The sequence below is a fragment of the Verticillium dahliae genome, genomic scaffold (genome assembly GCF_000150675.1).
Source record: "Verticillium dahliae VdLs.17 supercont1.15 genomic scaffold, whole genome shotgun sequence".
NCBI classification, from domain to species: Eukaryota; Fungi; Ascomycota; class Sordariomycetes; order Glomerellales; family Plectosphaerellaceae; genus Verticillium; species Verticillium dahliae.
This window is the reverse complement of record NW_009276934.1, coordinates 584,906-596,074: the sequence shown is the minus strand read 5'-3', so window position 1 is coordinate 596,074 and position 11,169 is coordinate 584,906. Positions and strand designations below refer to the sequence as shown.

At 59.2% G+C, this 11,169-nt stretch overlaps 5 protein-coding genes across 5 annotated transcripts in view; 2 read left to right on the top strand and 3 right to left on the bottom strand.

Annotated features, from left to right (window-relative positions):
- Nucleotides 1–616, top strand: part of VDAG_07073 (uncharacterized protein) — a gene marked incomplete at both ends in the record, with an annotated part of 1,538 nt that extends 922 nt beyond the window's left edge. The window contains one exon of the mRNA XM_009655978.1: nt 53–616. Within this exon, the coding sequence (XP_009654273.1) occupies nt 53–616 (564 nt within the window). The remainder of the gene's footprint in view (nt 1–52) is intronic.
- Nucleotides 617–943: 327 nt separating this feature from the next.
- VDAG_07072 (uncharacterized protein) lies at nt 944–1,714 on the bottom strand (the record flags this gene model as incomplete). Its single annotated transcript, XM_009655977.1, has 1 exon — nt 944–1,714. The coding sequence occupies one exon, from the start codon at nt 1,712–1,714 to the stop codon at nt 944–946; it is 771 nt and encodes a 256-aa protein (XP_009654272.1).
- A 3,200-nt stretch (nt 1,715–4,914) lies between these two features.
- Nucleotides 4,915–6,421, bottom strand: VDAG_07071 (phenylalanyl-tRNA synthetase; the record flags this gene model as incomplete). The annotated part of the gene is made up of 2 exons (XM_009655976.1): nt 4,915–6,233; nt 6,286–6,421. 2 exons carry the CDS (start codon nt 6,419–6,421, stop codon nt 4,915–4,917), a joined length of 1,455 nt encoding a protein of 484 aa, XP_009654271.1.
- A 778-nt stretch (nt 6,422–7,199) lies between these two features.
- VDAG_07070 (uncharacterized protein) lies at nt 7,200–8,624 on the bottom strand (the record flags this gene model as incomplete). Its single annotated transcript, XM_009655975.1, has 5 exons — nt 7,200–7,447; nt 7,539–7,556; nt 7,624–7,762; nt 7,947–8,282; nt 8,541–8,624. 5 exons carry the CDS (start codon nt 8,622–8,624, stop codon nt 7,200–7,202), a joined length of 825 nt encoding a protein of 274 aa, XP_009654270.1.
- A 678-nt stretch (nt 8,625–9,302) lies between these two features.
- VDAG_07069 (mitochondrial dicarboxylate carrier) lies at nt 9,303–10,558 on the top strand (the record flags this gene model as incomplete). Its single annotated transcript, XM_009655974.1, has 3 exons — nt 9,303–9,422; nt 9,649–10,358; nt 10,468–10,558. 3 exons carry the CDS (start codon nt 9,303–9,305, stop codon nt 10,556–10,558), a joined length of 921 nt encoding a protein of 306 aa, XP_009654269.1.
- Nucleotides 10,559–11,169: the final 611 nt, after the last annotated feature.

Below are 11,169 nucleotides of genomic sequence, written 5' to 3'. Positions count from 1 at the left end.
GCCACGCCCACCGCCCGCCCGCGCCACCATGGAGTCGCTCCTCCTCTCGGAGCTGCACCCCTCGGCCACGTCGGCGACGCTCGCCAACAACGTCCTCACCGGCATGGCCGACCAGCCGCCGGGCCACGTGTCGCGGCCCTTCCTCGCGGCCGAAACATACTGGCTCAACGGGCCGCGGCTCGCCGAGGCGCTGCGCATCGAGCGGCCCCGCGGCTGGCTGCGCCGCTGCTACTTCTCCGTCCTCGTGCTCGGCCAGTGCCTCTTCTTCGCCGCCATGAGCTACTCGCACAAGTGGGTGCCGCGCTGGGACGCCGCCCGCCGCGAGAGGCTGCGCAGGACGCTGTACGACCTCACCGTCCGCCGCGGCGAGCTCGGCGCCCTGGGTGCCGAGACGGCCTTTGAGTTCCAGTACGTGCCCGTGCTCGACACGATGGCCACCGAGGTGGGCACGCTCGACGAGGCCATGCGCAGGGGCCGCGAGCTCGGCGTCGGGAGCCACGAGCGGCGGAGTCTCTGGACGTTAAGCGTCGCCGGCGTCGTCGTCGGCTGCGGCAGCTGGGCAGGATGGCTGTGCTTGAGGGGGGGTGTGCGTGCTCTCATGGGATTGTTGAGGTGATGTCTCGGTCGCACAAGAGTGAAGGCGCACGGTAGCATGCACGTGCGTCTTGCGAAGAAATGTTTCAGCAGCTGCCATAGCTGTGGTGTATTTAACCAGTAATGTACAGTTTGTTCAAATGCTTTTTCAGCTCGCAACCCCAATGACTCCTGGTTGCAAGCCACCCCCCTTGGCTCGAGTACACCTTATTAACCATGCGCCAGGCCCTTATATCTACCATGCAATAATGAAGACAATCCTCGCCGAACCGTACCCTTGATCCAAACGCCATGCAATAATTGAAACAACATCCTTCTGCTTTCGTTCCACTTGACATGCAACCCCCCCCTACGCATGGTGCATCAGCTCGACAGGCGGCCGCGAAGTATGCGCCATGATGGGCTTGGGCGCCTCGATGGGGCTGGGCTCGTCCGTCATGTCCTCGAGGCAGATGGCCGGCAGGTCAGGGCTCGCGCCCTCGTGGGCGTCGGGCTGGTAGAGCAGCGTGGAGCTGCGGCTCCTCGTCTGGCGCGTGCCGTCGACGGGGCTGACGGGGGTGTCGACGCCGGGGGCGGCGGAGCGGCTGGCGTGGTGCAGCTTGGCGAGGGCGTCGGCGAGGTCCTCGGCGTGGACCTGCTTGTTGGGGGCGTCCTCGAGCTTCATCTCCCAGCCGTGCGGGGGGCTGGGCGGGGGCGAGATGAAGAAGAGCTTGCCGGCGTCGGGCAGGGCGAGGTACTGGTCCTTGAGGTGCTGGTCGATGGGGGTCGGGGTGCCGAAGTAGACGCGGCAGACGTTGCCGAGGATGGCCTCGCCGTTCCAGATCTGGCGCACGGCGATGGCGGCGTCCTCGTCGTAGAAGGACACGATGATGCGGCGGAAGGACTTGAGCGGCGCCCACGAGTGGATGGCGGCCGTCTGGGCGATCAGGTCGCGGATGGTCTGGAGATTGTCTGGGCGGAAGATGGCGAGATCATCGAGGTTTGTCAGGAGGAGCGTGTTGGAAGGAGGCGTCGGCTGGGTCAGGGGTGGCAGAGACGAGAGGTCGAGGGAGAGACCTTTGCTTGAGGCGGTGGAGCGGCGGGAGCTCAGAGGTCTCGTGGGAGGAGACTGCGTAGCCATTGTGGAGAGGTTGTAGGTGGTGGTATGCTGATTGTGGTGATGATATTGTGGTGTTGAGGGGCAGTGGCGAGTTGCTCGGTCGTGGCCTGTGGATGATAGGTAGGTAGTCTTTTGCGTTGGATGGCTGTATGTGCAACGTGTGTTTGTGTGTGTACTGCTCAAGAAGAATAGTGCCAGAAGAGAGCAGACGATGGGTATATGTACGAGCAGGTGAAGCGTGCGTCGTCAGAGCAAGCGCAGCAGCCGGAGGGCGGGAGAGGGGGGCAGTGCAGTCAGTCGATGCAGGCGCATGTGCGGGTGCAGTGTGGTGCAGAGCAGATGTTGAGGTGACGAGAGTGGAGATTTCCAATGAGGCGCGGCAGAAGTCAAATGCCATCTTTCTGTGGTACGTATTTCCTTCTCTGCTGCTCTCCTCTGCGTTCTGCCTCTTGGTTCTGCCCCTCAGCCTGGCCTGGGTTCCCTCTGGTTGGCCCGTGTACCTACCCAGTACCGAGAGGGAGCCCGCTTTACTCCCATCCCCCCCAAAGCCCCCCAAGAAGCCTCTCCCCCCCCCCTCCCGAATCTGCCCCGAATTTCGCCCCTCTGCGCGCTGTGCTTTCAGCGGGCTCTCCCACTGACAGGCCTGCTGGAAACGGACAGTTCTTGGAGCGATGTAGACGGTCCAGACCCTTGCCAGTTTCATCCTGGCTCCCAGTGCAATTCCCGTCTCGACAGGTGCCAGAGAGGCGGTGCAGGCAGATTCTTCCCGACTGTTCTGCATGGAAGCTACCTACCAATGTAGGTACCTAGGTACCGATGCGTCGAGAACGGTCGAATCGCCACCACCCATTGACTGACCACAAGCCTCCCTCTTTGTGTCCTATCACCGAAGCCTTGGCTCATAGATGGTCAGGCGGAAAGTCGGACAGGCCATTGCCCCGCGACCGTGAGAGACGGTCCTGGCGCCCAGCCATGTCCGACCTGCCGTCTTGGTCAGCTGCGAGCCACTCGAGTGGAAGGAAATCAAGCAGCAGACAAGAAACAAGTGCTACAGTGTGCTGCAGGTGCTGTTGCAGCTGCAGGTTCGCCTCTTGGCAGCATGTGGGGGACTCGCGCCAACTAAGGTACCTACCTAAGGTACATGTAGGTAGGACCAGATAGCACCGCAATACATGGTAGGTACTCAGGTACTTGGCAATCAGACCTACTGATGTACAGGCTCTGGTTGGCTCAAAGCAGCACAGTAGCGTGGGTCCCGGATCTGTCAGACGGTGTTTCTGTTCCGTACCGACCCGCTGTATTCGTTCTCCCAGGTCGCGGCACGCAGGCAGGTATGGGAATGATACGTACCTGAGTCCAACATCACCTCAACATCGTGAATCCATCAACATCCATGTGTCTGCATCCAGCAACGAAGGACCTTCTGAGACAATTATCACCACCACATCCACTGACCAAATGGCAACACGAGCACCACGAACACAGACCTATGACGCAATCTTTGGTCCTCGACCGACATCCGCCAACCAACCTTCATCCGACCGCCCGCAACGGGGCTGTGCTCACTGACTGGCTTGGCACGGATCACGTCCGTCTCGTCGTTGACTCGATTCCATCCGGCGCCCGGCGCAGCATGCGCAGCAGACCAAAGAATGGACCACTGGGCCCACGATCGGCCTCTTCCTCCCCTCCCCCCTCGCACGCTCCCTCCCTCTTACCGTCTGTCATGCCATGCCAGCGTGTTTGTCCCTCCGTCTCGAAGCTCACCTTCGTCATAGGCGCCTAAGGCGCCCTCCCTGCTGAGGCACGCTGAAGCATATCCTGCATCAGACTTCCACAGAGCCAAGCCTCCCCGCATCACCAGATCCGCCGGCAGGACTGCTTCGAGCTCCGCTCGTCTCCAGATTCCACCGCAGACACCCCGTCCTACCGGAAACCTGCCAGAGACGAAGAAACAAAAAACCAAACACGGCCCGTTCGAACCCCGTCTGCAGCAACGAAGCACGACCCGCTCTGCTCCATTCTCCAGCTCACCACACGACAGCTGAACACAGACATTGTGCAAAGTCTACCTAGAGACCCGTTTTCTCCCTCTTTTGCTGCGCCGCCCTCCGACGCAGCGGCCCTGTGTTGCGTGTCTCGTCTTTTCGCTGTGCTGGCATTCTTGTACAGCCCACCCGCCGACCAGGACGCCGGCTAGGGGGAGGTGAGGCGTCCCAAGCCGCTCGTACCCCGAAATTTGCTTACGCTTTTTCCTCCGGGCGAGGCATGATCGTGGGCTTCTGTGTTGCGCGTCGTGACCTTGGTGCTCATTTCGTTCCTGTTGTTCATGTGCTCGGGGAGAATCGCTAGTTCCCAGGGCAGTGTTGGGCATTCCGGGACCAGAGTGGCTGAGCTGTTCGGCGGGAGACCAAGCGTTGCCAGCTGGACGGGCTCGACTGGGGCGAAACGTATAGGAGTGTCCTGTTATGCCTCTGCGCCGAGCCGGCATGACCAGTCTTTTTTTTTTCTTCCTTTGTTGGTGATGATCTGGCATGCTTGTTGATTTTCTGGCCTTGGTGCTGGGCTGTGTCAGACGTGAAATGATATCCGTGACGCGTCTCGAGTGCTTCGTCGTGTTGCAGAAGTGCGTGGCTTTTCCTGAGGGGTTGTAGAGAAGCCTTGCAAGGCGTACTTTACTACTGTAAACCATGGTACGACCGGTGGAGAAATCGTTCTCCGAGATTACCATCGCCTTTGATCGTCTGCTGAGCCGTGTGCCCGAGATGCATGGCAAAGTCTATGAGGATTTCACGATGAAGAATGTGTACAGTGACTTGACAAAGTTAGACATGAGACGAAGATCGCTTACATAGCTTGCTACCGTGGGAGTCCCTTTGCCTTGAATTCGGTGTCTGTGCAGAGAGCTGGACGAGCAGCCAGAGCAGATAGCGGCCCATCAACGACAATGAAACGCCAGACACCAGCAGATCATCAATCATGGGTGTTCCCAAACCGGCAGCTGCCAGTACACGTAGACAGATCTCTTCCATCGCCCAGGCGAATCCCAAGGGATGTACGACAGGAGGTGTTCTGGGGTTCTTCTTCACAACAGCACCACATCGACAGGTGGAGACTGTCCAACGCGAGAGATGTAGCCTGTTATGCTTAAATTTGGGTTTCAAAGACTTCGGCTGCATTGAAGATGGTACAAAGTTTACATGTTTTACACCGCTCCGGCTTTACCGAATCTCCACCCCAAGCCTCTCGACCAGCCTCTTCTTCACCTCGCCGTGCAACGCGTTCGTCTCCTCGTTGGTCAGCGTCCGCTCGAGGCTGCGGTAGTTGACGCGGTAGCACATGCTCCGCCGGCCCGTCTTGGGATGCGTAAAGTCGTCCACGACGCGCACGTCCTCGACGCGGTCGCCGGCGACGTCGCGGACGAGCTCCATAAAGTCATTCTCGTGGAAGGGGTGGCCGCCGCCGCCGGCGGGCGACACGCCGCTGAGCCAGAAGGACACGTCCTTTGGGCAGGCGGGGTACTTGGAGAAGGAGACGAAGCGGCGCAGCGAGGCGAGGTCGTCGGAGACGCCGCGGAACTGGCCGAGGAAGCGCTCGTCGCGGGACCAGAAGAGACGAATGTCGGGGATCTGGAAGAGCAGCATGGCGATGCGGTCGAGGCCGATGCCGAAGGCCCAGCCGAGCTTGTCGGGCTTGCCGGCGTCGATGAAGATGTCCTGCTTGACGACGCCGGAGCCCAGCACCTCGAGCCAGTCGCCGTCGTAGTAGACCTCGAGCTCCCACGAGGGGCTCGTGAAGGGGAAGTAAGCCTCGACCCAGCGCATGCGCAGGGGCTCGTCCTTGTGGTCGGGGTCGGCCTTGCGGGCGGCGGCCTTGGCGCGCGAGAAGATCTCAATGACCATGAGCTCGATCGAGCGCTTCAGGTGCGCGGCGATGGCCTCGGCCTCGGCGGCGGTGTGGTGCGCCTCCTGGAGGGGGTTGCGCTCGGGGTGAATGCCTGGGTTGGGGTCCTCGACGGGGACGTTGTGCTTTGGCAGCTTCTCGACGTCGGCCCAGATGGCGTCGGCGACGGCGCCTTCGGGATACTGTGTGCGGTCCCAGATGCGGGCGCCCTCCATCTGGTGGAAGACGGGGTAGTGGCTCTTATCGATGGCATCTCGCCGGTAGACGTCGGCGCTGATGAGGTACCCATCGCTCTGGTCGGCCTTGAATGTTTCCGCTTGGTGAGCGCTCGTGTGGGTTCGTAGAAGCGTGTCCTTGTTGAAGTAGTAGGTGTCGGATCGTGCTCGGCCGGGATGGTCTACGGGGAAGCCGAGCGAGTCAAAGTTTTGGTGGGTCGAGACGACAGGGTCGAAGGTGTTATGGTATTTGTAGGTCGAGTTTGGAAATTGAGACTCAATGATCTGTCGTGTGATGTAGACGGGATGGTCCTTTTGGAGGTGCAGCTTGCGGGAAGCGGCGGCCACGACATTGGGCGGGGCGTTGAACCATTGATCGGTCGGATAGGTTTTGCCATTGACCTCGATGGTCTTGGGCTGGGCTTCAAATCATGTCAGATCGGATGGCAGGCCGCCGGCTGAAGGGCATCATACCGGAGGAGTAGGCCCGCCATGTGCAGGTTCGTGAGGCAAGGATGGAGGTTCGCTGGTGCCGAATGATGGTCGACCGTGAGGCCCTATGCGCCCAGCAGCGCAATGGCTGACTGGCAAATTTTGGCGCCTGTATCATGACAGTGTGAGTGAGGTGGACAGCGGGGTGCACTGAAGCAACGTGCGGTCACCTCGTAGGGCGAGGACGGAATAGGTGAAATGCTGCAAGGAAAATAACTGTCATGGTACATCGACTGACGCCGCAGAGCTCTGACGATGCATTTGCAAGGTCGAAGTGATAACGATAAGAGTGGAGTTCGACAGGGTGCACCACCTCAAGACGCCTTCTGTCTCGGGGATGCACTACTTCCCTCCACCAATACATCCTATTCATGTTCACTACCTTCCTGCCTTACCTTAAGGTACCTTGGGCATGGAAAACCTCGGATCATCTCATGCGAACAACAGGACAAAGATGCGCAATTGTACAATTGAGCATCATCACCCGACAGAGCCAAGATCCAAGCTTTGCCCTTCAAAGCTACTGGATGTACCTTAGATAGCAACGGTCGCGTTGTAGCGTACGTATATGGCGATTATCATTCCATCAGCTACCGCAGGCTCAAGAAGCAACCAGATAATGGATCACCTCGATGACGCCAACACGATGCTGCAGCCAGGAATCGCCTTCACAGTGGATGAACGATAGATAAACCGACAGATAGGCTGACAGTGCGTTTAGTGACTGGCCAATCTGTCCGTAGTGGTCATGTATCCTGAACGGAGCATGCTGCAGACCTTCTCTGTGGCGCCATCGACAATTCGGAACATTACGATATCGAGTGTATCCAACGAAACAGGCCAATTCGCCAACCATGCATCCTTGAGTCGCGCGCCTGCCTCGCAGGACATCCTAGTCACATGGGCAGAGATGCCGTGTCTCTATCGGTGTGAGTGCATCCCTGCAACAGTGCTGTCGCTGCATTATCCCTGGTCCAGATGCCAACAAGACGGATGCTGAGGTGTCGCGGGTTTCTCTCAAACTGCCTCTGGGACTCTTCGGATCGGAGCTCGTCCACGTCCCACCCCGCCCACACAAACTTACCATGCAGGAATTCAGCCTCTTTGGTAGCAGCCCAGATGCCACAGTCCGACGGCAGCTTGACTGTTTTAGTTGGCGTGTTAGTAGACGGAGTTCATGCCTACCCATCCTCGACTACCTATGTTATGAATACTTTCTACGAGGGATGACTTACTGTCATCAAAGGGGCAGACTATCCACCGTCATGCCAGCATTCATAGCCCCCTCAGAGAGGATCGTCCCGGGTGGAATATGTTCACCTGGAGCTTCTGAGGGTCGGTGGCGTCGGCAATTGTTTGCAGGAGCAGCTGGCCGACCGTCTTGGTCCAGAAAATTGGCCGGCATCGCCACGTCCATGCCCGGCATGTGCGTAACGGCGGAGGCGAGGTACACGAGGTTCTATGTTGTAGGGCAAGCAGAGGTCAGCATCATGATGGGCGGCCAGCCTGCTCCCCGTGAGCGGGGCAGGGAAGACGGAACGCATCCTCTTCTTCTCTTCGAAAGATTTCTGGGCGCGGAAGTGATGGGCAGAGGCGAGTTGTGAGCGGACATTGGTGATAAACTCGGATCAGAGGCCGTCGACGTCGGCCGAAATTATGGGTTCACTGGGGCCCATGCTGGCGGCATTCAGCACCAGGACATCGACAGAGACGCCCGTGACCGCAAGGTCAGCCCACAAGGCAGCCGTGTCGTCAAAGTTGGCAATGTCACTCGTGCGGGCGACGAACTCTGTCTTCGGGAACTCGACCACTAGATCTGTCGCGGCCTTCACGACCATGTTGCGGCGTTGTGCTTCGCGCAGCGCGCAGGGCTCTGGGACGCCGCGGGCGCCGCTGGTGGGAGGCGATGGCGCAGAGGGAGGGGCCGCTGTTCTTGCATAACATCGAGGGCCTTGTCCTGCCGGAGGTGGGCGTGGCGGCTGTCCAGGTAGACGAGTTTGCCAGGCATGTCTTTACGTTGCTGTGGGGGTTGACGATGCGAGAGGTGGGTTGTGACGACGGGGGATGAAGTTACGGTTGTTTTTTAGGCCAGCCGGGCGAGCTGCCGATTGTTGCTACATGAAACGTAATCTCAATCGTGAACGCTCCGCTCAACCTGTGTGCCCCAAACCACATATGTATCTGATGAGGGACATGTGACTCAACTTGATCAGCGAGATGACAGCTGGTTTACGTACCCAGGAGCATTGGTTCACTCGTCTCGTATCCATAGAGTAGCTACTAGCCCCTGAATTGTTCCCGGCTTTGACGTCCAGATTCATCAGGCTGCAGAGAGTCGCCCGTTGAACTGTCTACAGCAAGTGCCCAGTCACCTAAGGTAGTGATAAAGGCACGACGTCAACTTGATGAGGGGAAGATGGAGAAGACAATGACGGAGGTTGTCTGGCTCATGACTAGAATCGCATTCGGAAGGGATTCATGCGGGGCTTACCATCGGCTTAGCGGCCGATGAGGTCAGTCCCTGTCACACACGCAGAACTCTTGCAGAGGACTCTTGCAGAGGACTCTTGAAGCTACCTTAGTGGACGTTTAGGGGCCCAGAGCCTGGAGCGCCCATGCGGCAGCGCCCATGTGGTCAGCGGTCGAGGTGCCGGGTGCCAGGTGTCAGCACCTACACCAAAACGGTGTGTACAGGTACAGCACAGCACAGTAAGGTAACCTCGGTGCGCAATGACGCAGGGTCCGAAGTCTCGCAGGAAAAAAGCTGCAGGTGCCAGATGCCCCCCCGTTTCCACCCCCAAATCTTTGTCCAAAGGCCTCTCCACCAAAACGACGACATCGCGAAACCAGCACGGCCCATCTGCCTTCTTGCTGTCGACCACGGGGCTTTGGAGAGTCGAAAAACCCTCGATTGGATCCCGCTACCCAATTCCGGCATGGGAACACCCTTAGCCGCCGTCAATCACGTACTCTAGCTGCCCACGATGCAGTCTGCAAAGATGGCCCCCGGCGCCGAGAAGCCCGTTCTTACGGCCGAGGAGAAGAGCGCAAAAACGGCAAAGAGCTCGACGAGATACCCTTTTTGGTTCGGTGGCAGCGCCAGCAGTATGGCAGCCTGCGTGACACATCCCCTGGATCTTGGTGCGTTTCTGTCCCCCCTTGCCCCTCTGCGCCGTCGCCGTCGCTGTCGCCGTGGTCGTCGCCATCGCGCACCCTCTCTCGCGATATCCGCCAGCTAACCGTGTCTCAGTCAAGGTATGCGACAACACAATATACCCCTCCATCATGACGACCACTTTCCCGATGACGTCTCCCCGTTCTCCCTGAGCTAACACGGCAAACCAGGTCCGCCTGCAAGTCCGCCGGCCCGATGCCCCCAAAAACATGTCCGGCACCGTCCTCCACATCCTCAGGTCCGACGGCCCCGCCGGCCTCTACGCCGGCCTCTCGGCCTCACTGCTGCGCCAGATGACCTACTCGACCGTCCGCTTCGGCGTCTACGAGGAGCTCAAAACGCGCGCCATGCGCCGCTCGCCCAACAACAAGCAGCCCTCGTTCCCCGTCCTCACGGCCATGGCCTCCCTCGCCGGCTTCATCGGCGGCGTCTCCGGCAACGCCGCCGACGTCCTCAACGTGCGCATGCAGCAAGACGCCGCCCTGCCGCACGCCGAGCGCCGCAACTACCGCCACGCCCTCGACGGCCTGCTGCGCATGGCCCGCGACGAGGGGCCCCTGAGCTGGTTCCGCGGCGTCCTGCCCAACAGCATGCGCGCCGCCGCCATGACCGCCTCGCAGCTCGCCAGCTACGACACCTTCAAGGGCCTGCTGCTGCGCAACACGCCCCTCCAGGACGACCTGACCACCCACTTCACCGCCTCGCTGCTCGCCGGCATGATGGCCGCCACCGTCACGAGCCCCGTCGACGTCATCAAGACGCGCGTCATGACCGCCACGACCCAGGAGGGCCTCGTCAAGACCCTCAAGACCATCTACCGCAACGAGGGGCTCGGCTGGATGTTCAAGGGCTGGCTGCCCAGCTTTCTGCGCCTCGGACCGTGAGCTCCCTCCCTTCCCCGCCTCTTCCCTTGCTGCATTCTCTTTTCTTAAAAAAAAGAAAAAAAGAGAAAGAAAAAGGGGGATCGCTCCATACTGACCAAACACCAGACAAACAATCTGCACCTTTGTCTTCTTGGAGATGCACCGCAAGCTATATAGAAAGGTCGCCGGCTTGGATGAGGATAGACTGAAGGCATAGACGGCAACGAACACACACGCACGTACACGCAGACGCGCGCATACAAGCAACATGGGGCGGGCACATGTATATTTTGCATATTAGACGGGCGTTGAAGGGGGGCAGTGGCAGCCAGGCAGATTGGCATGCATGTCGCTTGCGCGATATCTGATGCGAGGCGTTTCGGGTATGGAAAAACAAAACAGGTCGAATTTGGTATATTACAAGTCTTTTTTGCATGTATATTTGTTCCTTGCTCAAACTTTGTCGGTACTTGAACGTGTTCGAACGGCCGTCTTTCGCAGTCGGCCTGCCCGCCCATCCTCTCTTCCTCTGCTCTCTCTCTCTCTCTCTCTCTCTCTCTCTCTCTCTCTCTCTCTCTCTCTCTCTCTCTCTCTCTCTCTCTCTCTCTCTCTCTCTCTCTCTCTCTCCGTGGGCAGGCGGCGAGCGCAGCACACGGCTCACATGATGAACGGGCCAAAAGATGGCACGAGAGCAGAGTATGGGGCGACCTGCTGCTGCTCAGTGACACCACTTTCTCTATAGAAAGACTTTTAGTTGGGTCCGCAGATATTGAGATACACAAGACTGAGCCACGCATACGCTCAGCCACGCAAAGAACGCCTACAGAC